We start from the raw sequence: 25010 nt of genomic DNA on the forward strand, positions 1-25010 counted from the left end.
ACCAACTGTGTACCAGACAGTATACAAGATCCACTACCCTTTGTGGTACATAAAATCCCTATTTTCTCTTTTTTTTTAATTTTATTTTTTAATTGAAGTATAGTTGGTTTGCAGTGATTCAGCAAAGTGATTCATATATATTATTTTTCAGATTCTTTCCCATTATAGGTTATTACAAAATACTAAATATAGTTATAATCCCTATTTTCAATGGGGGAAACTGAGGTCCAGAAGGTGGAGTGACTGGCTCCAGGTAACCCAGCTAGGAATCAGCATGGTTCTGAGAGCTAGGGAATATCATGATTGCCCTCGTCCAGACGAAGAACCTTCAGGAAGCATGAGGTGGGAGGTTACAATGACAGTCACGCTGGCTGAGTGCCAGGGCGGGGCTTAGCATCTCGAGTGCAGGATGTCTATGGGACAGTGACGAGGAACGAGGCCCAGAGACCTGAAGCAGCTCGCTCAGAATCTCATAGCCTGTACGCAGGAGAGCCAGATTTTGACCCCAGGAAGCCTGGTACACTACTGCAATTGTGAGTGATGGGGAATCCCAAGACCACCCTCAGGTTCAATGATTTCTAGGACTCACAAAACTCAGAAGAGCTGTTATACGCATGGCTACATTTCATGACAGCAAAAGGATGGAGATTAAACTCAGCAAAGGGAGAAGAGGCATAAGGTAAGGTGCAGGAGAGACCAGGCATGAGCCTCCAGTTGTCCTGTCCTGATGGAGTCACGCAGACAGCCCTTAACTCTCCCAGCAACAATGTGTGACAACACGCACAGAGTAGGGCCCGCTCGGGAAGCTCACCAGAGCCTCTGTGTCCAGGGTTTTTACTGCTTAGTCTTAACCCCTCCAAGGGTCAAGCTCATAACACGTGGCCCAAAGACCCCAGCATCAATCACATTGTTACACAGACTATCTGATGTGGCCCAAGTGTCTCAGGTAAATAAAAACACTCGGGCAGGACATTCCAAGGGCTTAGAGGTTCACCCCAGGAGCTGATCAAGGGCCAAATGTTTCTTTGGGCAAAAAGGTTAGTATTTTACTGCACAGCTACACTGCCTTGCACACCCAAATGGCTCCCCAGTGCAGGCAGACAGGAGTGAGAAGTCTGCCAGGGTTTGGAGGATGGATGTTTTGACTTGGAGAGGGTCTGGGCCAGGTTGACAGTGGGGGAAAGCATCTGTTCAATTCTTCTCCCCCTTCTCTTCCAAAATGGCCCCCTTTTTCCATTCTTTCCATGTTCAGGAGGCCAGAAAGTCCTTGCTCCGGTTTCTAACAGGCCCCCAGAACTCTAAGTAGATGTCGGTCACTTCGAAAGGAGCACCCTAAGGGGTTGGAGGTGGGGTGGGAAACTCAGAGTTCTGCCACTGCCCGCCGTGTGGGCCTGCAGGGTCACGTTCTCTCTCTCAGACACTCAGTTTCCTTATTTGTAAACTAGGATCAATCATCCTTAGTTACACAGTATCCTGAGGATTAACACCATGGGCCACTGACTTAGATTCCCTGGGCAACTCAGGACTAGAGGGCATCCCCCTTGCCACCAAGAGCTCCCTGAAGTGACACAGCCCCTCCACCCAGCTGAGCTTGTTGCCAATAGTTTAGTTACCTGCTACTCCCCCTGCCCCCCATAACCCATGGTCTGTACAGAGCAGGAATTTCCCCTGTGTTCCACCTCACTGAAGTCAACCCCAAATAAATTCACATTTCCTTGAAAAACCCCACTCCTGGTACCAATTACTAAATGAACCCAAAACCTTCAGTTCAAGATCTGGGCTGTCCTTGGGTTTCTCTGAAAGGCATATCAGCATATAGTAGGCATTCAGAATGTGTTAGCTGCAGCAGCGGTGATGTTGGATACACGTGGCAGCAGCAATAAGATTTATTATTCTAACAAAAATTCATGTTCGAACTACCACTTATTGGGAAATATTGAGGTGTGGTAGCATAACGCTGAAGACGGTAAAGCCAGGCGCCCAGACTCAAATCCTGACTCCCCTGCTCCGGCTCTAGGACTCTGTGTCTTTGGTAACTTCGTGTCTCTTGGCCTCAGTTTCCTTTTGTGGAAAATAACAACGGGCATAATAATGTTGCCAACCCCCTAGCGTGCCTGTCAGGCATAAGGAAGCGAAAGCGTATAAAGCACTTATGTGTCCGGAACACAGTCACCTCTCAAGAAATGTTTGCCATTATCTCCCCCAGCTTGCTCGGCACACCATTTACTCCCTGCATTCCTTAAAAGCACTATGAGAGGCAGCACTGATTTTTCCCATTTGTCAGATGGGGACTGTCAGGCTCAGAGAGGTTAAGATATGTTCCCAAAGCCACACAGCAAGCTGGGATTTGAACCCTGACCTGCCTAACTGTGCCATGCAGTCTCCTTTCTCCTTGATCAACTCTTAGCATTTTAGGGAACCTTCATCCTACCTCGGATGGTGTATTCCCTTACAGAGAGTCACTGTGGGCTAGCAATCCAGAGAATAAAAAGATGAAAATCCGAAGACAGGCTGCCGGCTCAAATCCCAGATCTGTCATTGACTACCTGTGCAGCCTTACACAAGTCACTCAACCTCTGGGGTTCCTCATCTTAAAAATGGTTAGATAGAAACACCGACCTTGAGTAGTCGTGGAGTTTATACTAAGTATCACATGTAGGGTGCTTAGGACGGTGTGTGGCAAATAGTAAAGGTTAGCTCTTGGGGACAGCAATGGGAGGATAAACTCTGACCCCGCCCTGACCCCTGACCTTTGTCCTCACTCTCTCCAGACATCTCCGTGAGCCTGCTGTCGGTCATCGTGACGTTCTGTGGCATTGTCCTTCTGGGTGTCTCCCTCTTCGTGTCCTGGAAGCTGTGCTGGGTGCCCTGGAGGGACAAGGGAGGCTCAGCAGTGGGCGGTGGCCCTCTGCGCAAAGACCTAGGCCCTGGGGTCGGGCTGGCAGGCCTGGTAGGCGGCGGTGGGCACCACCTAGGGGCTGGCCTGGGTGGCCATCCCCTGCTGGGGGGCCCACACCACCATGCCCACACTGCCCACCATCCGCCCTTCGCTGAGCTGCTGGAGCCGGGCAGCCTAGGGGGGTCAGACCCCCCAGAGCCCTCCTACTTGGACATGGACTCGTATCCAGAGGCTTCAGCTGCCGTAGTAGCCGCTGGGGTCAAACCGAGCCAGACATCTCCTGAGCTGCCCTCTGAGGGCGGCGCAGGCTCTGGGCTTCTCCTGCTTCCCCCCAGTGGTGGGGGCTTGCCCAGTGTCCAGTCGCATCAGCAGGTCACAAGCCTGGCACCCACCACCAGGTGAGACAGGCTACTGGGCTGGGGGTCCACTCTGAACTTCTGTTCTTCTTATGTGTCTCTTTCCCATCTATGGCTCTCATGAGTCCTGGGGAAGGAGGGAGCTTGGGGTGTGGATTCCTGAATCCTGGGGAAAGAGGAGGCTAGGGATCCAGACTCCTGAGCTGGAGGGAGGAGGGGGCTAGAGGTCTAGGTTCTTGGATCCAGAGGAAGGAGGAGGCCGAGGACAGGACTCTGGGACCAGGAAGGTGGAAGAGAATGGAGGTTAGACCCCTGAGTCCCTGAGGCACAAAGCAATTCATCTCTTTCTCCGTAAGCCTGGACCGGTGGTGGGACCTGCAGTTCATCCATCCATTGTGCATCATTCTGTACATGTACACCGAGCACCTAATATGAGCTAGAGCTGAGCTGGGTGTTGGAAAAGAATAGAGGCGAGCACGGCAGACACACCCTGCCCTCACGCCACTCACAATCCAGGGGAAGTGGGTCCCCAAGTCAGCTGTCCCTATCCAGCCAGGCCAGGGCTGCAGTAAAGCAGCCTAGGGGACGTGGGCAGGACCAGATCACACAGGGTCTTGAATGCTGGACTGAGGGGGTGGGACCTTGTCCTAGGGCACTGGGGAGCCACAAAGGGCTGTGAGCAGAGGAGGTCAGCTCTGGGCAGAAAGACCTCTCTGGGGCCACATAGGGGACAGACTGGAGAGACAGATTGGATACCAAAAGTCCAGGCAGGAGACAACAAGGCTGAACTGGGGATGGTGGAGGAGGAGATGAGGTAGAGAGAGTCAGGGCGCCGAGAGTCAGGGATGAAACTGGGGGTTGACAGCTGTGGGTAGAAGGGGGTGGGAGGAGGTAAGGACAGCACCCAGGGGTCTGGCCTGGCGGTTGATTGGGTGAATGGTGGGGCCGTCAGAGGATCTAGGAAGAGCAGTGGGTTTGAGGGAGACCCTGAGCTTATCTGGGTCTTGTTGAATGGGAGGGGCCCGGGGGAGCGTCCGGGGAAAACTGCCTCCGGGAAGGATTGTCTTGGGCTCCAGAGGTTCATAGGTGGTTCTTGTCCAGTGGGCTGGCCAAGGGCTCATGGAAGATATAGTTTGAGGTCTCTGGGGAGGCCTTCCAGAGGTTGATGGATACACCAGTCTGAGTTCCTTCTTCCCCCATTATAAAGATGAAGAAACTGAGGCCCAGAGGGTGTTAATGACCTCCCCAAAGTCACTCTGGGAGCAGGGAATGGCCCTTCAGTAGCTGAAGGCATCTCACCCGGCATCCCTTTCCACGGCTTGGTGCCCTCCCACTTCCCCCAGCCTCATGCCTGCCTCTCAGCGCATCTGGGGCTACCATGTCCAGTCATGACTGCCCATCACTATGGTCCATGCGGGAGAGGATGGACGAGCAGGGACCACAGGGATGGGGACATTCAGGAGATGGGAGGGAAAGGATTGCAGGGGAGAGAGGAGATGACGATGGCCCCAGCTGTCTGACCCGCAAATCTAGGTGGATTCTGGGGAACTGGGAGAGCGAGTGGGCTTGGGAGGAGGCACTGAGCCCAGCAGGGAACACGAGGGGTATGTGGTGTCTGATGGGCAGCTGAGGCTGTGGGCTGAACCAGGCTGGAGTCAGAAGACAGATTTAGCAGACATCAGGCTGCTGATGGCCGTGGAAACCTGGGGCACAGCTGAGCTTGTCCAGGGAAAGCGTGTGAGTGAGAAGGGGAGAAGATGGCAAAGATGGTTAAGGATAGAGCTTTGGGCTTCCAGAGTGTTCTACAAACAGACAGCCAGAAAAGGAAGTTGAGACAGAAAGAAAGGGGGAGCGATGGTCAGGTGGGAGAGCATGAGGCTGGGACTTAGGACGGGTTAGGGAGACTTGGAGAAGGGCAGGTGCAGGACCAGGGGGTCTGGGCTGTGTGAGGCCCCAGGGGTCCATAGAGAAGCTACTCTGGGTCACCCCTTGAGGTCAGAAGGAGGCTTCTAGAGGCTGGTGCAAGCCCAGGCCTGGGGTGGAGCTAGCTTAGAAAAGGGGGTAGGTCACCCTCCTCACACAGATGGGGAAACTGTGGCTCAGAGAATTCAGGTGCCTCGCTCAAGGTCACAGTGGGCAAAGGTGGGGACCTGTGGACGCCTGGCAATGGGGTTTGGGGAAGAGGCAGGGAGGAGCCTCCCAGGTCTTCAGGTGCAGCGAAGATCGGAGCCACTGACCCCACCTTGCCTTCCCCACCCCGCAGGTACCCGGCCCTGCCGCGGCCCCTCACCCAACAGACCCTGAGCTCCCAGCCGGATGCCGGCAGTGAGGAGCGGCCGCCCGCCCTGCCCTTACCCTTACCAGGCGGTGAGGAGAAAGCCAAGCTCATCGGACAGATCAAGCCGGAGTTGTACCAGGGCACTGGACCCGGCGGCCGGCGCGGCGGCGGGGCCCCAGGTTCCGGAGAGGCCGGCGCGGGGGCGCCGTGCGGCCGCATCAGCTTCGCCCTGAGGTACCTCTACGGCTCCGACCAGCTGGTGGTGCGTATCCTGCAGGCCTTGGACCTCCCGGCCAAGGACTCCAATGGCTTCTCAGACCCCTACGTCAAGATCTACCTGCTGCCTGACCGCAAGAAAAAGTTTCAGACCAAGGTCCGGAGTGGTGGGCTGGACATCCGGGTCCCAGGGAGGAGGGGCTGGGGGCCGGGACTCCTGGGTCTGAGGGAGGAGGGGCTGGGGGCCGGGACCCCTGGGTCTGAGGGAGGAGGGATTAGGGGCGGGGACTCCTGGGTCTGAGGGAGGAGGGGCTGGGGGCCTGGACTCTGGGTTTGAGGGAGGAGGGGTTGGGGGCGGGGACCCCTGTGTCTGAGGGAAGAGGGATTAGGGGCGGGGACTCCTGCGTCTGAGGGAGGAGGGGCTGGGGGCCTGGACTCTGGGTTTGAGGGAGGAGGGGTTGGGGGCTGGACATCCGGGTCCCAGAGAGGAGGGGCTGGGGGCCTGGACCCCTGGGTCTGAGGGAGGAGGGATTAGGGGCGGGGACTCCTGGGTCTGAGGGAGGAGGGGCTGGGGTCCTGGACTCCTGGGTCTGAGGGAGGAGGGGCCGGGGGCCTGGATCCTGGGTCTGAGGGGGGAGGGGCTGGGGGCCTGGATCCTGGGTCTGAGGGGGGAGGGTCCGGGGCCTGGATCCTGGGTCTGAGGGGGGAGGGGCTGGGGGCCTGGATCCTGGGTCTGAGGGGGGAGGGGCCGGGGCCTGGATCCTGGGTCTGAGGGGGGAGGGGCTGGGGGCCTGGACTCCTGGGTCTAAGGGGGGGAGGGGCTGGGGGCCTGGACCCCTGGGTCTGAGGGAGGAGGGGCTGGGGTCCTGGACTCCTGGGTCTGAGGGAGGAGGGGCCGGGGGCCTGGATCCTGGGTCTGAGGGGGGAGGGGCTGGGGGCCTGGATCCTGGGTCTGAGGGGGGAGGGGCCGGGGGCCTGGATCCTGGGTCTTAGGGAGGAGGGGCTGGGGGCCTGGACTCCTGGGTCTGAGGGAGGAGGGGCTGGGGGCCTGGATCCTGGGTCTGAGGGAGGGAGGAGGGGCTGGGGGCCTGGAGCCTGGGTGTGAGGGCGAGGGGCTGGGGTTCCAGATTCCTGGGTCTGAGGAAGGAGGGGGTAGGGGTCCAGACATCTGGGTCCCGGGCAGGAGGGGCTGGTGGGCATAGTGTCTGTCTCCCTTCGTCGCCCACCGCCTCTAGGTACACAGGAAGACCCTGAACCCCGTGTTCAATGAGACATTTCAGTTCTCCGTGCCCCTGGCTGAGCTGGCCCAGCGCAAACTGCACTTCAGCGTCTATGACTTTGACCGCTTCTCCCGGCACGACCTCATCGGCCAGGTGGTTCTGGACAACCTCCTCGAGCTGGCTGAGCGGCCCCCTGGCCGCCCGCTGTGGAGGGACGTCGTGGAGGGCGGCTCGGTCAGTGGCTGCTTCATCCCCCATCCCGGGGACCTGGGACCCCTCAGTTTGCCATCTCCTTGCCCCCCACTTCATAACCTTGTAACTCCTTGATCCTGGAGTTTTCTGTTTAGCTTTATTTTGTTGTAAGATATTGCAAACGTACAAGCAAGAATAGAGACCGATATAATGGACCCCCATTCCCCATCCGCACTTTGTCAACTATTAATATCATAACTGGGCCCCAGGTTTCCCAACTTCTGACACCAGCACCTCACCCCCCCACCCCGTTGACATCTGATGGTAACCATTGAGAAAACTATAATAGACGCCCATATACCCACCGGCCAACTTTGTCAAACTTCCATGCCATGACCCCCTGACTTCTGCCCGCTGGCCCTAGATTCCTGACCCTCCAACTTCCCAAGCCCAAAGTTCCTTTTGTTTTCCCAACTTCCTTCCCCTCACAACCTCCCAATTTTCCAATTCCCAGACTTCCTGAACTCCCCCAACCCCTCTGAACTCTGAACATTTTGTTTCAAACCCCTGACTTTCAGATTCTCGAATATAATCTAATCCTCTGTCTCTTCATGGTCTCCACTAGAATCCTGATAGCCTGATGCCCCAAGCCTCGGACATACTGGGATCCCCAATATCCTGACATCTCCCCAGTTCCCCCAACACCCCCCATGGGCCCCTTCCTCATTTCTTACAACCTCATTCTCCTGTATATCCAATCCTTCCCCAAACCCAGCCCCTAGGTCTTCGTTGGGTGTCCTGACCCCTTCCACGCCCCAAACTTCACACCCGCCCAACTCCTCAGCCCTCTCAGTTCCAATCTGTGGGTTTCCCAACATTCCAGCTCTCTGCCAATCTGGGGTAGCTGTGTGTGTCAGGGCTGGGTGAGCCCTGTCCTCATATCACGAGAGGGCTGGTTTTGCCCACCTGATGGCCCTACTCGAGGTCCTTCCCTTCTCTGAGCCTCAGTTTCCCCATATGTACAATGACACGGGTGAACCAGGTGCCCATGGCTCTTCCTAAAGTACCCTTCGCTGGACCCTCCAGAGCCTGCTTGCTCAGTCCCCCAAGCCCAGCCTGTGAGAACCACGTGCCTGGTTGTAGGGTCCTGACCCCAGGACCCACCTAACCCCGCCCCCTGTCATTCCCTGAGGCAGCCCCACCCGAAGGCACTCTCCTGCCTTCTCTTTGTCTCCTTTTGTCACCTCTCCTTTTCCCTCCGCCTCCTGATAGCTCCAGGTATCGCTCATTCTTTCATTTATTCATGCATTCCTTCAACACCTGTTTTTTTCAGGATCAAGACCTCGGGAGCTGTGGGTCTAAGTTGTCACACAGTTTGCTGTCAGGGGGCCAGCATTACGGGGACACACAGTGGGAGCATCTGCTCAGGGCTGCAGGGAATCTGGGAGCTTGTGGGAAGAGGTGACAGCTAAGCCACGGCTTGTTGGCCGAGAGGAGATGGGGAGGAAGGGTATTTAAGCCAAGGGAACAGCCTGGGCAAAGCCTCAGGGGACTGAGTGGGGAGTCTAGGGACCTGGGCTCCTAACTGTGGTTGGGAGGCGAGGGGCCGAGATGAGACTGAAGGATGGGACAGGCGGGTCATAGGTCCCCTAGCTCTGGCCACTGTTCCAGGTCCATCTGTGTGTGTCACAGCGAAGGGTCTGCCTTCCTTGTAACCTCTGTCTGGTTCTTGGCTGTCTCCTGTCATAAGACTGACCTTTCTGTGTCTTTTCTCTGCCCCACTCTCTCTGGATCTCTGTCCCTTTCTCGATGTAGGTCTCTGCCTCTGTTTCTCTCTCTCTCTCTGGGTCTTTTCCCCTCCCCTCTCATTCTGGGTCTCTGTCACTCTCTCTGGGTCTCTATACCCCCCACCGAGTCTCTGTCCCCCTCTCTGGATCTCTAGTCCTGCCCCTTGGGGACTCTGTCGCCTCCCAGGCCTCGGTGCTCCCTCTGAGTCTATGCCCCTCTTCCTCCTACCCCCCCCCTCTGTGCTCCCCTGTCTGGGTCTCTACCACCCCTCTCTCCTCTGGGTCTTTCTGACTTTAGAACTCTGTGGGTCTGTCTTTCTGACTGTATCTCTCAGAGTTTGCATCTCTGTCTCAGTCTATTTCTCACCGTGTTCTCTCTCTCTCTCCCTCTTTCTGTCCCTCTCCTGCTCTCTCCTGCTCTCCCCCCCCCCACGCCTCTTCCAGTCTTCCCTGCAGAACAAGTAGGATTTGACGGTGGCAGGCAGCTGTGGCCGAGGAGTTACCAGGTTTGGCCCGAAGTCAGATTGTTAAGTGGATCAGAAACCTGAGCCCTGGAGACGTGAGAGGACAGCTGGAGTCTGGGGATGGGAGAGAAAGTCAGGGAGAGACAGTGGGAGGCTGAGGCAAGGCATCGCTGACCCTCTTTCCCCAACTGCAGGAAAAGGCAGATCTTGGGGAGCTCAATTTCTCACTCTGCTACCTCCCCACCGCCGGGCGCCTCACCGTGACCATCATCAAAGCCTCTAACCTCAAAGCAATGGACCTCACCGGCTTCTCAGGTGGGTTCCGGGAAGGCGCTGGCATCTGAAGGGGGGGGAGGGGCTGGGGGGGCCTGGATCCTGGGTCTGAGGGAGGAGGGGCTGGGGGCCTGGGCCCCTGGGTCTGAGGGGGGAGGGGCTGGGGGGGCCTGGACCCCTGGGTCTGAGGGAGGAAGGGCTGGGGGGGAAAAGGCTGCGGATCCAGAACCTTGGGTCTGGGAGAAGAGGGGTCCGGGGTCCACAGTCGGGTCTGAGGAAGTCGAGGTTCAGTGCTCTCCACAACCGCCCCCAGACCCCTACGTGAAGGCCTCTCTGATCAGCGAGGGGCGGCGTTTGAAGAAGCGGAAAACCTCGATCAAGAAGAACACGCTGAACCCCACGTACAACGAGGCGCTGGTCTTCGACGTGGCCCCCGAGAGCGTGGAGAACGTGGGGCTCAGCATCGCGGTGGTGGACTATGATTGGTGAGGGCGCGGGGGGGGGGGGGAGTGAGGGCGGGGGGCGGGACCGGGCCTGCCTCCCTCCCGCTCAGGTGCTCACCAACCCCCCACCCCTGACCCCCAGCATCGGACACAACGAGGTGATCGGCGTGTGCCGCGTGGGTCCCGACGCCGCCGACCCCCACGGCCGCGAGCACTGGGCCGAGATGCTGGCCAACCCGCGCAAGCCCGTGGAGCACTGGCACCAGCTGGTGGAGGTGCGTGGGCGCCACCCGACGTCCCTCCCACCGCGTTTGCCCCTTCACTCACGCAACGCTTCACGTTTCTGTGGGCTGTGGAGTCAGCGTAGGTTCGAACCCCCGCTCTACCATCTCTAGCTGTGTGATTTAGAGCAAGTTACTTGAACTCTCTGTGTCTCAATTTCCTCTGTTGGGAAATGGGACCGTTAATAACACCTATGGTTAGGGTAGATGTGAAGATTCAGTGAGTTAATGCAGGACTAAGTGTCTGCCTGTTAGTAAGGGCTCAGTAAATAGTCAGCTACTATTATTATTATTACCCATGGTGCTAAGTCCCAAACAAAAGGAAAACACTAGGTGATAAAATAGAGCGGAGTTTTCTTTATTTGTTATTTAAAGCAGGCTGTGAAAATTGAAATGAATAAGAAAATAGAGTTGAAATAGAACAGAACAGACATTTTCACAGGGCAGCAAACCAAGGATCATAGCGTTAATTTATTTTTCTCCCTGTCAGTTGTGGTCCAAAACGTTTTGGAATCTGGGAGGTAGAGGGAACCTGGATGGGGGATGGAGGATGCCCTTTAGATTAGGGGGTCATGGAGGGCTTCTTGGAGGAGGTGACATTTGAGCAGAGACCTGGAGGTTGAAAAGGAATGGGCTCAGGTGAAGAAGATTGTAGGGAGAGGGCAAGGCTGCCCGTTCCTGTTCCTCGGAATCATCGAGGAGGCTGATGTCAGCGGTGAGCCTGGAGCAGACAAAGAAGGGGGTACGAGCAGATCCCAGGAGGCCTTGTGGGTCACGCAAGAACCAGCCTGACAATTTTTAAATTAAAAATTTAAGATCATTACTTGGTCAAGAGAAATTTTCAAACGTGGTTCTCTCATTTGAAACCAAGAAAAGCAAAGAAGTAGCTTTTGAAGCTCTTGATGAATTTGCTGTCACTAAAGCCAAGAAAGTAAAATTATACTAGATTCTTTGTAGGGTGTAAATTAAACATTTAAACTTAAGAAAATGTGAATTTCAATACACTTACTCTTCTTTTTTTTCAGTATGTTCTCAATTATTTTAATATGCCACGAAAAAAAATTTTAAATACAGAAAAATCAGGTGTATATTTCTCCTTTCATCTCCAGTTCTTGAGCCCAGGAACTGGCCCTTATTTACAATTTAAATAAATTTTAATTTTAAATAAATTTTAAATAAAACAAGTTTCATTTAAAATTTATTTAAAATGACACAGGACTGGCTTTTATTTAAAATTTGTATTTTGCTCATCATGGATTTTTTTTGCATTCATTTCATTTTTTTTAAATTGCATTACAAGAGCATTTATCTTGACTGCTGAGTTTGGATGCAACTTAAATTTGACACTAGGAGTCAGTTCCTCACTTGGAATTGACTAGTCTGGCCCTGCTTTGGACTTTTTTCCTGGTTGGGGGTGCGGGGGGACTTAAAGGGCTGAGCACAGAACTCAGATGTGAGTTTTGAAAAGACCGTGATTGTAGTTGGATAAACAGATGGCAGCTTCTCCGTCCTTCCATCACTCACTCTTCTAATTCACTCACTCATTTATTCACAAACTTCTCTGGAAGCAGAGAGGAGCTGAACCCCAGCAGGGTCTGGCCCTGACCTTGACTTTCAGCCAGTAGTGTTATGTGGCCCCAAAGCATCTTTCTAGTCCCAGAGCTGACCCTGCCCCTTCTCTGCTCAGCCCTCCCGTGGCTCCACGGCACCCCCAGGACCGGGTCTCAGCTCCTCAGAGGCCCTGCAGGGTCTTCCCCATCACCCCAGTATCCTCATCTCTCCTCACATTTCCACGGACTGCTTCTTTGTGTCTCAGTTTCTGCATCTGTAGAATGGGACTGTTGTACCACTTGTCCCATCACTTCAGAGCCAGGCAAAAAAGAGAACTGTAAGTGATGAAAACAGGGAATTCCCTGGCAGTCCAGTGGTTAGGACTTGCGCTTTCACTACCGAGGGCGAGGGTTCAATCCATGGTTGGGGAAGTAAGATCCCACAAGCCGCAAGTCACAACCAAAAAAAAAAAAGAAAGAAAACAGGTTTGATGTCTTATTAGATTGATTATTAGCAACTGTTTTGTCTCTGTCCCTCACTCCTGAGCTTCTGGATTTCCCCTTTCAGGAAAAGACTTTGACCAGCTTCACAAAAGGCAGCAAAGGATTGTCAGAGAAAGAGAACTCAGAGTGAGGGGTAAGGAACCCAGACCGGGGGTGGGAGGGGCTGGACTCCTGGGTCTGAGGATGGAGAGACATAGGACCGGGATTCCTGGGTCCCTGGGGTGGTGACGGAACTACAGCAGGTCATGGGCCTGCTCTCTGCCATCACTGACGTTTCCTCCCTGCCCGGTCCTGCAGGTCTGGCCTAAGCTCAGGATCGGACCAGGCCCCCTCAGGACCCCATCCCTTCCTGCCCGGACTGTGAATTCATCTCCTCGAAGCCATAACGTCCGAGCCACGTGGTGCGGGGCAGTGCTGGGCCTGCCCATCCTTCTACCCCTGGAGGCGTGGGGATGGAAGGCAGGCGGGCCCAGCTCCCTGTTTCAGGGTGGGGGGCATCCAGTCTCCACTGTGTCTGTCCTCCCTTCCCCGGGGCTCCCCATCCAGGCGAGGGGCCGTGCATGTCTGGGGGACCCCTCCCCCTCCCCAAACCTCTGTCTGTCTCTGTGTCTCTTTGCTGTTTGTACAAGACTTGGCGTCCTAACCCTTGTTCTCACCGTGAATGTCAACAGACCAATCCTTCGTGTTCCCCTAGACACACGCACAGCTGTGTCTACCCTTTCTGTTCACCACATCCCCCGTCTGGCCAATCCCCCCACTGCTGCTGCTATGAATGCCGGAATAAACACATACCGTGGGTCTCACTCCGTCTAGGGCTCCTGTCCTTTCTGGGACCGGGAAGCTGGGTTGGAACATCCTGGCTCTGCATTCAGACAAATGTTTCATTCGCTGCCTGGGTGACCTTTGGCAACTTAATTGATTTATCTGAGCCTTTCTAAATTTCACATTCGCCAGGACCACTGTGATTATAGGACACAAAATGCAACCCAGGGGCTTCCCTGGTGGCGCAGTGGTTAAGAATCCACCTGCCAACGCAGGGGACACGGGTTAGGGCTCTGATCCGGGAAGATCCCACATGCCGCAGAGCAGCTAAGCCGATGTGCCACAACTACTGAGCCCGCGCGCCTAGAGCCCGTGCTCTGCAACAGGAGAAGCCACTGCAATGAGAAGCCCGCACACCACAACAGAGAGTAGGCCCCGCTTGCCGCAGCTAGAGAAAGCCCACGCACAGCAACGAAGACCCAACGCAGCCAAAAATTAATTAATTAATATTTTAAAAGGCAACCCAAACTACTGTAAGCCACAAGCAGCATGGAAAGACATCCAGGGAAGTCTGAGGGCACAGAAGGACTTCAGGCATGGTTGGATCCAGGTGTTCGAGTGATTCTGCTTTGTCCTTTATTGACTTCATTCTCGGGCAGGTCTTTGTGGTGGTAATAAACGGCCATTTGGAACTGCGGCTTCTGCGTCTGCCATCATGCCTTCAGCTGCAGAAAACAGAGAGAGCTGAAATGGTAGAGATTTCTTTTGCTCATCTAACAAACGTTTTAAAGATACAAAGTCCCAGGGTTAGTTCAGCTGCTCAGTGTCAGGCACTGGGTTGGCATCTGTGAGAATTGTTTTGCTTTCCCCTCGTGGGTACAAACTGTCTGCAACGGTACCACATGTTGTGTTCTCAGACGGTGACATCTAAAGCAGAAAATGTGGACAGGGGCCTCCCCTTATGTGTTTGCTTTTTTTTCTCCCCGGAAGAGTTCTCCTTCTCATTTGCCAGAGTGGGTTCTGTGGCCAGCCTGGGTTGCAAAGCAGTCTGGAAAGTGAGCATCTGTCATTTCTAGTCTATATCGTGGGATGTGGCCCTTGCCAGCAAGGAAGCACAGAAAGGGGAATGATTGTTGGGTAGGAAATTAACAGGACCTGCTGCAGCTGCAAAAAAATTGGAAACAAAATTAGGACAGTCTCTCTCTCTCTCTCTCTCTCTCTCTCTCTCTCTCTCTCTCTCTCTCTCTCTCTTTCTCTCCCTGCTTCCATATCATTCAGGAAAAGGATTCTGATTGGTCCTGCTCAGGCCTTGGATCATCACCTCAAGCTAAGCATGTGTCCAGTTGGCAAGCTTGCTCTTGAGCCTTGCCCCCGCCGTGGCTGATTCTTCCTCCACTGCCCATCTCACCTAGATTGGCTCAGACCCCCTCAGGAACTCATCCCTTCTTCCCTAGCTGTGAATTCATCTCCTGAAGTCATAACGGTTTGTTAGTAGAGAACATGGGGGGTCCCCTGATTGACAGCCCCAACAAAATCACATGGCAGTGCGTGCCACAACTACTGAGCTCACACACGCTGGAGCCCGCGCGCCACAACTACAGAGAAGCCCGCACATCGCAATGAAGAGCCGGCACACCACAGCGAAACATCCCTCATGCCGCAACTAAGACCCAATGCAGCCAAATAAATGAATAAATAATTTTTAAAAAAGAATCACATGGCAGTAGTCAGGGGACCGTCCTTCAAAGTAGTGAATGTCCACTACATGACTAGTTGACATGAATTCACACCCACTTGACCATATACAGCATTTCAAAAAATTCTACCATGAAGAAATAGTACAGCCACTGTATTCATGTGCTAGGGCTGCCGTAACAAATTACCACAAAGTGGCTGGCTGAAAACGACAGAAATGTATTCTCTAATAGTTCTAGAGACCAGAAGTCTGAAGTCAAGGTGTCAGCAGGGTTGGTTCCTGCTGAGGCTCTAGGAGAGAATTCGTACCATGTCTCTCACCTAGCTCCTGGTAGCTACCTGAACTCCTTGGCGTTCCTTGTCTGGTAGATGCATTGCTCCAATCTCTGCTTCTGTCTTCACATCGCCTTGTCCCCTGTGTCTCTGTATCTCAAATCTCCCTCTCCCTTTCCCTCTATTTAAAAGCACATCGAACACTGATTTTTTTTTATTTATTGCACTGTAACTAGGAGTACATGTACTCTCTTTTCTTGAGGAATGAGCACTTTTCAAAACTCTAATAAATGTCAAGGTTAGAAAGGTACAATACGATATGTAAAGTTCAGCTTAAAGGCAAACAAGGCAGCCTATTAGCATCCACAAGGATTGCAAGTTGATTTTAACCTAATAAATATCTTGAAAATACCCTTAGGAAGACAGTCTGTCATGCCAAACTTACCCTCTAAATTAATGTCATACTCTATTGGGCATGCTGCTTGTTTATTCTTTTTGCCAACTTTGATGATGCCACTACATTCAGCAAGTTTATCTGGTACACAAGTGAGCTTTGTTTTTTGTTGTCGTTTTTGTTTTTTTGTTTTTTTCTGGCCACACCACGCGGCTTGCAAGATCTTAGTTCTTCCACCAGGGATCGAACCTGTGCCCCCTGCAGTGGAAACATGGAGTCCTAACCACTGGACCGCCAGGGAAGTCCCTACAAGTGAGCTTTGAATTAGAGCTTAGGCTCAAATTCTCCTCCCCATGTATTAGCTCTGTGACTTTGGGCAAAGTATATAACCTCTCTATGCCTCAATTTCTTTAACTGTAGGGTAGAGAAATGATAATGCCTACTTCACAAGAATGTTATGCAGATTAAGTGAAATAATACACGTGAGACACTTAGCGTGGTATTTGGTATATAGTAACTGACTCAAATGTTAGCTAATAATATGGATAATAATGGTGACTATAACTACTACTAATTATTATATATTATTAGAATATATTTGTGCATTAGGAATCTTCATAATCACTTTAATATTGACTGACCTAAAATAAAAGTATCAGCTATTCCAGAAAAGAGAAAGATGTTTCCGGGTAAGGAAGTGTAAGCAGGACAAATTTTTTTTAATTTTTTAAATTTTAAATAATTTGCTTTGAATAGGCATTAGTTGGTTACAATCAACCCTACATGGGGTTTGCGGGGAGGTTTTGTTTTTTGTTTTTCTGCCTTTCTCTTATAAATATACCTGTCATTGGATTTAGGGACCGCTCTAAATCCAGGATGATCTCATCTGGAAATCCAGGATGATCTCATCTGGAAACCCTTAACTCAATTACATCTGCAAAGAGTCCTTTTCCAAATACGATCCCGTTTGCAGGTTCTGGGGAGTTAGGACAATGACATATCTTTTGAGAGTCCCCATTAAACCTCTTGCAATCACCTCGGAAAACAGTTTATCGGTTTTTCATAAAGTTAAACATGTGACTCAGCAATCCCACTCCGAAGGAATATTTACCCATGAGAAGTGAAAGCATGTGTCCACACAAATATTCACAGCCACCTTATTCGCAAGAACCCCAATGTGGAAAACTGGAAACAAAGGAAATTGTCATCACCAGGAATGGGTAAACAAATTGTATGTCCAGAGGATGGAATCAAAAGAACTACCCACTGATATGTGTGACATCAGAAACTGTGTCTTGTGAAAGAAGCCAGACAGAAAAGAGTACAAGCTGTATGATTCCATTTCTATGAAATTGTGAGAAGGGAATACTAATCTCTAAGGACAGAAGTCAGATTAGGGTTGCCTGGAGCCAAGCAGTGGGGATGGGGGATTGATTACATACAGGTAAGGAGGAACCTTTTGGAATGATGGAACTGTTCTATATCTTGATTGTGGAGGTGACCATATACTTGTCAGAACTCATAGAAGAGTACACTTCAAATCGGTGCATTGTTTTAAATTATGGCAAACTACACATAACAGGGGCTTCCCTGGTGGCACAGTGGCTAAGAATCCACCTGCCAATGCAGGGGACATGGGTTTGAGCCCTGGTCCGGGAAGATCCCTACATGCCGCGGAGCAACTAAGCCCGTGCGCCACAACTACTGAGCCTGCGCTCTAGAGCCCGTGAGCCACAACTGCTGAGCCCCCGAGCCACAACTACTGAAGCCTGCGGGCCTAGAGCCCGTGCTCCGCAACAAGAGAAGCCACCGCAGTGAGAAGTCCGCACCCCGGAACAAAGAGCAGCCCCCGCTCGAAGGAACTAGAGGAAGCCTGTGTGCAGCAACAAAGACCCAACATAGCCAAAAAAAAATAAAAAATTTAAAAAATACACATAGCATAAAATTTACTATCTTAACCCTTTTGAAGGTTCAGTGCATTAGTGTTAAGTACATTCACATTGTTGTGCAACCAATATCCAGAACTCTCTTCATCTTGAAAAAACAGAAACTGTATAGTCAGTAAACAACTCCTCACCCCACCCCCACCTCAGCCCCTGGCAACCGCCATTCTAGGTACCGCACGTAATTGGAATCATACAGTGTTTTCCTACAATTGTAACAAATGTACCACACTAACGCAGGATGTTAATAATAAAGGGAATTAGGAGAGGGCATATTAGAGTGTAGAGAATTAGGGTACAGAGTTCCCCTTAGGGTATACGGGAACTTTCTGTACTTTTCGCTCAATTTTTTTCTGTAAGCCTAAAACCACTTTTTTTTAAAGCTTATTAAAGGCTTCCCTGGTGGCGCAGTGGTTGAGAGTCCGCTTGCTGATGCAGGGGCCACGGGTTCGTGCCCCGGTCCGGGAAGATCCCACATGTCGCGGAGCGGCTGGGCCTGTGCGTCCAGAGCCTGTGCTTCGCAACGGGAGAGGCCACAACACTGGGAGGCCCGCGTACCGCAAAAAGAAAAAAAAAGAAAGCCTATTAATTTCTTTTTAAACGATAACATGCCAATCAGGCAAAAACCACAGGTGTCCGTTATATGGGTCCATAGTTGCAGTAGGTGTCCACTCTAACGATAGTATGCACGTCTGGGGATGATTATGGAGATTGGAAAGGATAATAAAGGCGAACGCCCTTTGCATATTGAAGTATTTGAGACCAAGGTCACTGCTTATTCCTGGGCACACAGTTTCTTTCTTCCTGCGTCCTCTAGACCTCTCTTATGACGGCTAGGGCAGAAAAGATGTAGCCAATCAAGAGTGGCTCCCCAGTGACGTCACCAGTCACCAAGGCTTCCAAGGGCTCAGCGCACCGTGGCGCCCTCTGGCGGGGAAAAGGGAGGCTGTATCTGAGAGACAGCCAATCTGGTCAGCTGACTTTGGCCAAGTTCCAGTGCCCGGTGCAACACCCCTCACGCTCCCTGGCAACTCATGTCACTTTCCGTGTCCAGAAACCCTACCAGGAGAGAGAAATGCTGAGAGGAAGGAAAGATCAAGAGTCCCTGGCATCCAATCAGATACGGGAATTAACTCAACAGACATCCAATCAGATTAGCGATCCAACCAAATAGCGCAGGTATCAATTAGAGTAGAGTTGCCATGACAACACGAGTCTCTAAAGAGTTTGCAGAGTCCCTAAGCTCAAACGCTTGAGCGCCATCTGGCGCTCGGCAACTCTTGGCCACTTACTCCAGCAAGCGCCTGCTAGTTGAAGGCAGCCAATAAGGCGGGGCAAAGCCTCTGTGACGTCACTAGTTGCGGAGCCGGTGCCTGGAGAGCGTGAGCTCGAAGGCGAGTTCGTGTGAGCTTCTGCGAGCCCGCTGGCGGGTCGCGCACACTTTCTCCAGCACAGCGCTTGGTGCGCATGCGCTCGTGTTTCTTTTTCCTTTTTCCTTTTTTTTTTTTTTTTTAAGCGTAAGGGAGCAATAAAAGGCGGGAAAGGGCATGAGGCGAGACGTGAGGCGAGAGGCACAAGGCGGACGGCTAGGCTGACTGACAGATGGACCGAGGGGGGACCCCTTGGTCCCAGAAAAGGCCTGAGAGACGGTGTGGACCCATAAAATATTGTTGAGGGACAGAGCCCCAGAGATGCCAGAGACTGACTAGAAGAAAGAACTCCAAAGGGACAGAGACCTCCCCCCATATGCACACCTACAGGAACAGAACACGATTCAGACAGAAATTTTCAGATAGAAAATCGCAGTGATGGAGAAGCGGGAAGCGACAGAGGAAGATAAATGACGCGACAAGGGGAAGGGCCCAGAGGCGAGAGAGAGAGTGACGGTGATTGGGAACGATAGCGGGCGTAAGTCCATGGTCACAGACGGCCTGAAGACATGGGGGACCGAGGCGAGGGGAGTGAGGACAGGGACAGAGAGAGAAGTGGGATCGGCCATGAGGAAGGGGATCACCGGAGGCAAAGGAGGAGTAGCAGAGAGAGAGAAGAGAGTGAGTCGGGTGAGGTAAAAGTTGCAGAAGTGATGGACACGGAGAAGAGGTCAACAGAGACTGAGGGGACTGAGACACTAAGACCCCAAGAGTCCTGGACAGAAACCAAGGGGTCTAAGCAAGAAGGGAGAGAGACCAAGGGGACCGTAATACAGACAGAGAGAACAGTGTCATGGGGAGGAAGAGGACGGTGACAGAAGGGACAGAGACCAAAGGGACAGTGAAAAAAGGGGAAAGAGATAAATGGGGCAGTGGCAGATATAGAGAAGGTGACGATCACAAAGAGAGAGAAGAGAGACTCAGAGGCGATCAAGATATAGAGGACAGGGCTTCCCTGGTGGTGCAGTGGTTGCGAGTCCGCCTGCTGATGCAGGGGACACGGGTTCGTGCCCCGGTCCGGGAAGATCCCACATGCCGTGGAGCGGCTGGGTCCATGAGCCATGGCCGCTGAGCCTGTGCTCCGCAACGGGAGAGGCCACAACAGTGAGAGGCCCGCGTACCGCAAAAAAAAAAAAAAAAGATATAGAGGACAGTGACAGAGAAAGAGAAGACAGAGATAAGAGATGGAAATAATGTGCGGGAAAGTGACAAAAATGGAGGGAAAGGTGTCAGAGTTGAAGGCAAGAAGGACAGGGACAAAGAGAACAACTTCAGGCAGAGGCGGCGGAGCTAAAGGAAGGCAACAATGTTAGAGAAAACAATATATATTAGATAAGGAGTGGGCCAATCTACAGAAGGGTCAGAGAATGGAAAGTGGCAGAGCGAGAGATGGAACAGAAGTAGAGGGCGCAGAGACAGAGCTATAGGAGGGTCAAAGGCAGAGAGGGGACCATGACAGAAATAGAGGAACAGAGGACACAGAAGCAGAGTGGGGGACCCAGATGGAGGATTCAGAGTGGGACGGAGACCCAGACACAGACAGATTGAGAGGGAACGGAAACAGAATGCACAGACTCAGAGTAGAGAGCAGAGTGGTGACGGCACCGGAGTGGAGTAACAGCACATTCAGTGACACAGTGACAAGGGAAGAAATCGAGGCAGAGAGGATGGTGACAGAAGGGAGTGAGGAAGATGATGAAGACAGATTGTAGGAACACAACAGGCACAGAGACCAGAAAGGGGAGTGGGGCAGAGATAGAGGGATTGATTGATGACCAACATAGAGGTTGGCTTGGCAGACATCCTGGAGATAAAGCCGGGGAGCAGGGTTGTGGGCAGTCAGAAATGGTGGAATTGTATCTTACAGAGGAGGATAGAGACAGAAGGAGAACATGACCAAGGCACAACAAAAAAAGATAGGGACGCAAAGACAGAGACCAAGTCATAGAGATGAACAGCGAGAGGAGCAAAGAAAAGAAATGAGAGGGTCAGAGTCACCTGAGGCTCGGTGAAAGGTAAGGTTGACAGACGAAACAAAGATGGGTGGGGAAGTGAACAAAGTTCCCGACAGAGTAAAAGGGACAGACCCCCACCCATGGATACCAACTGAGACCCACTACCCAGGCTAATACCTGATCCTGGGAAGTCCTGCAAACCAGGGAAGCTCAACCTCTCTTCTTTATGCCACTTTGGTAAGTTGTGACCTTGATTTGGGACTGTGTTTTGAAAGGTCTCCACACAGATTCTAGATCTGTGACCGTGTTTCTAAATCCCCCAGTCATCTTGCTTTGGCCCACTTTAGCCACAGCACAAAAGAGGTTGCAAAATCGCTTTTTTTCATTCATTCAACAAATATTGAGTACTCACTATGTGCCAGACACTATTCTGGGTGCTGAGGAAACAGCAGTGGACAAACGAAGGACACGCACCCATAGAGATTTCAGCGCAGTCGGTAGGCAAATAAATACATAGCGTCACGTAGTGTTAAGTGCTAAGAAGAAAAATTAAGCAAAGCTAAGAGGGCAGCGTAATTGAAGTTGTTAATAATAGCAGGCTAGGTTATTCAGATCAATCCTCCCACTGGAACATTAAAATTGCTGGAAGGAAAAAAAAATTTTTTAAGTCTTAAAAGCATTGTAGGTTTCACAAGATTCATCAGGCCATAACTGAAGAGAAATCAGGAACTCAGAGAAATGATCAGAGTACTTCTGCCCTGAGGGAATTTGAACTTTTACTTAGATGAAGGGAATAAAAAAGCTCAGGTCCCACCCAGGGTAGGGAATCCACATGAAACTGGAAAAGCGATGGCTATACCTTCAGGGTAAAGGAAGCTGGAAGTACATGGACCCTCGGTGGTGAATTTGCAGTCCATTACCTGGATGGTTCAAAAGATCTCAGGTTGTGAATTTAGTTTGGTTTCAGACTGGGAGTGTTTCTAGGCTCTCGACAATAGCACACACAAAAAGTTTTCTCCGGTGAAAAGAACCTTCATTAAAGGCCCAAATCATTCCTGTAAACATATTTTCAAAGCAAGGGAGTGGCACACAGTCAGATATAACCAAGTGGACAAAGTGCCGGGAGAAAGAACCAGCAGAAACAAGAGACACTAGAAACGGACCCGTCAAAATACTTGTGATATTGGAATTATCAGACAAACATAAAAACAATATGCCTTGTTTAGATAAAATACAAGATTGCCATTTTTTTCATGAACCAAGAAACCATAAACTTTATCTAGATGTTTTAAAAATAACAAAACTAGTAGAAACTTCAAACTAAGGGAACAGATTTAAAATTAAAATCGACAGTTGAATAGAGAAATAGTGAATTGGAACATAGGTCAAAGAAACCATTCACAATGAACCTCGAAGAGACAGGGTAGAAAACATACAAAAGAAGCCAAGAGACATGGGGAATAGAGTGAGAGGGTCTTATCTATATTTATTCTGAGTCCCCAAAAGAGAGGAGAATGAGAATGCGGCAAAAGGAATATTTAGAGAAATAATGGTAGATTTTTCAAGTTTTCCAAAATTAAAAATGAGAAACCGTAACCCAAAGATTCAAGAAGCCCAAGGAATCACAAGCAAGATAAATATAAAGAAATCCACACCTAGAAACCTTATTGTATATTTGAAGAATACCAAAAGGCAAAGAGATCTCAGGAGCAGCTAGAGAAAACAGATGTCCTTCAAAAGATCAATAGTTAGATGACAACTGACTCCTCAACAATAACAATGGAAGGCAGAATGAGATCAACGTGCTGGTAGAAAATAACCGCCAATTTATACTCAGTGAAAAAGAAATCTCAAGAATGAGATCAGGGAATTCCCCGGTGGTCCAGTGGTTAGGACTCCACGCTTCTACTGCAAGGGGCCTGGGTTCAATCCCTGGTCAGGGAATTAAGATCCTGCCAGTTGGGCCGCTAGGCCCAAAAAAAAAAAAAATCAGATATTAAAACAATTTTATACTGATACATTTGAAAATATAGATGAAATGGACAAATCCCTAGAAAACTATAACCTGCCGAAAGTGACATGAGAAGAAATATAGCATTTGATTAATCTTAATACCATTTAAACAAATCAAAACTAACTTGAAAAAGATAAACCACAAAGAAAATTCTGAGGCCAGACGTTGTCACTGGCAAGTTCTGCTCAACATTTAAGGAAGAAATGATTCCAGTGTCATGCAAACTCTTCCAGAGACTAGGAGAGTCATCGCTCTCCAGATCATCTTATGAGACAAGCCTAACTTTGATACCAAAACCTGACAAGGAGAGTATGAGAAAAGAAAATTATAGGCCAATATTCGCTTTTAAAATGCTAAATAATAAAATGAATGTATGGGAATCCATGTTCTGGATTTTCCCATAATGGCTCCTTTGCAGCATTAAATGTTTTCCAAACTAATTTTGGAGAGCCCATACTTTGCTGGCCCTTGAACGTGGACTTGGTCTGCCTCTTGAGTTATACAGTATTGGTTCCAGGCAGAAGGGAGAGCAGGGAAAAGGAGCATGTTTGACATGTTTGAGGGACAGGAAGGAAGTCAGAGCAGCCAGAGGGAGCATAGTGAATGAGAGGGAGGGCGGCTCAAAATAGAGGCAGAGAGGCAGGGGCCAAATCATATAGGGCCTGGTGGCCATAGGGAGATGTTTCCTTTTTATTCTAAGAGGAAAGGAAAGCCATGAACTAACTAGGCCAGAATTCAAAACCTTCTATATACATTTGCTGTGTATCTCGGGCAATTCACTGTACCTCTCTGATTCTTTAGTTGTCCCAAGTGTGGGAAGAGAGAAGAAAGAGAGAAATAATCCAGGAAGGAGATTCAAGAGACGTTGCATTTTCTCCCACCCTCCCTCTGGTGGATCCCAAAAGAGGGGCTAAGTGATTTCCTTCAAAGAAGAGTGAAGTTATCCCAAAGAGCTTTTTGTACCTTCTACAGAGAACTCCCACCTCTAATTCCTTGAACCAGTCATTTGTCTGTGACCCAAAGCTCCTCTACAGGAATGGAGGGAGGGGTCCAAGACCCCATGAAGACATTCTCTCTTCTCTCCTTCCCTTTGGTGCCTCCCTGATGATCTGTTTGGAACTGAGCGGGACTTCATAACCTGGGGCCAGACTTTAGGGGCTCACAAGTTTCCCTGAAATTGTATGCGAAGGTTTGTCTGTGTGTGTTTGTATCCAGGCAAAGTGTTTTTAGCTCATCAGATTCTCAAAAGATTATTTCACTTGCAAAGGACAAAACTCCAATTTCAAACTGGCTGGAAAAAAAAAAAAGGAAGAGGAATTGTTATTGCCTCATATAAATGAAAAGTCGTGGCAACCCCAAAATTTCAAGCACAGATCCAGACACTCACATGATGTCATCTGGATGCTCTGATGAGCCCTGATTTCCTCTGTTTGGCTTCATCTTCACACGGGCTCTCCCTTCCTCATGGAAATGACCTCGTGATTACGTTAGACCCACCTGGATAATCCCGGCTACTCGCCCTATCTTAAAGTCAGCTGATTAGCAAGGTTAATTCTTTCAGCTGCCTTCATCCCCCTTTATCATCTAACCTGATGTGCTGACAGTTTCTGGGGATTAGGGCATCTTTGGGGAGCCAGCATTCTACCTACTGCAGGAGGGATAAATGCTGAGGCGGGACCACAAAACAGTCACTACTGTCTGACTGCTGGGTTAGAAGCAAGGTTAGGGTGAGGAGGGGCTGGGAAATGCAAGGAAAGGGAGTTAACATTTAACTGAACACACACTACCTGTCAGATGCTGTTCTTGGAACTTTATATACATTATTATTGACTTCTTATGACAACCCTATTAAGTTCTTAACCCTATTAAGAGACGAATATCCTCATTTTACAAATGAGAAAACAGAAGTTCAGAGTGATTGGGTGACTTGTATCACACAGTTAGCTGCTGGTGGCAGAAGTGGGATTAGAAGTCAGGCCTGTCTGCCTCGAAAGGACATTTAAAATAGAACCTTAGGTTTGTATTCATAGTGTGCATGTATATATGTTCATATATATTTCTTCCCTTTTAGAAAGTTATTT

The 25010-nt window shown here is 50.7% G+C and overlaps 3 protein-coding genes across 3 annotated transcripts in view; 1 reads left to right on the plus strand and 2 right to left on the minus strand.

The window, feature by feature from the left end:
- The window catches only part of C19H19orf81 (chromosome 19 C19orf81 homolog), a 24829-nt gene extending 19048 nt beyond the window's left edge, over positions 1–5781 (minus strand). The window contains exons 1-2 of the mRNA XM_060130435.1: positions 5617–5781; positions 2751–2868 (exon numbers count right to left, since the gene is read on the minus strand). Coding sequence (XP_059986418.1) covers positions 2751–2817 — 67 coding nt within the window. The 5' untranslated portion in view covers positions 2818–2868; positions 5617–5781. The remainder of the gene's footprint in view (positions 1–2750; positions 2869–5616) is intronic.
- Positions 1–13235, plus strand: part of SYT3 (synaptotagmin 3) — a 13932-nt gene extending 697 nt beyond the window's left edge. Inside the window, exons 2-9 of the mRNA XM_060130434.1 lie at positions 2772–3297; positions 5519–5906; positions 6985–7203; positions 9607–9727; positions 9999–10170; positions 10271–10403; positions 12528–12596; positions 12761–13235. Coding sequence (XP_059986417.1) covers positions 2772–3297; positions 5519–5906; positions 6985–7203; positions 9607–9727; positions 9999–10170; positions 10271–10403; positions 12528–12593 — 1625 coding nt within the window. The 3' untranslated portion in view covers positions 12594–12596; positions 12761–13235. The remainder of the gene's footprint in view (positions 1–2771; positions 3298–5518; positions 5907–6984; positions 7204–9606; positions 9728–9998; positions 10171–10270; positions 10404–12527; positions 12597–12760) is intronic.
- Positions 13236–13930: 695 nt separating this feature from the next.
- The window catches only part of EMC10 (ER membrane protein complex subunit 10), a 97518-nt gene continuing 86438 nt past the window's right edge, over positions 13931–25010 (minus strand). The window contains exon 8 of the transcript XR_009537102.1: positions 13931–13950. The gene's annotated coding sequence lies outside the window, so the exon portion shown is untranslated. The remainder of the gene's footprint in view (positions 13951–25010) is intronic.

The sequence above is a fragment of the Lagenorhynchus albirostris genome, chromosome 19 (genome assembly GCF_949774975.1).
Source record: "Lagenorhynchus albirostris chromosome 19, mLagAlb1.1, whole genome shotgun sequence".
Taxonomy (NCBI): domain Eukaryota; kingdom Metazoa; phylum Chordata; class Mammalia; order Artiodactyla; family Delphinidae; genus Lagenorhynchus; species Lagenorhynchus albirostris.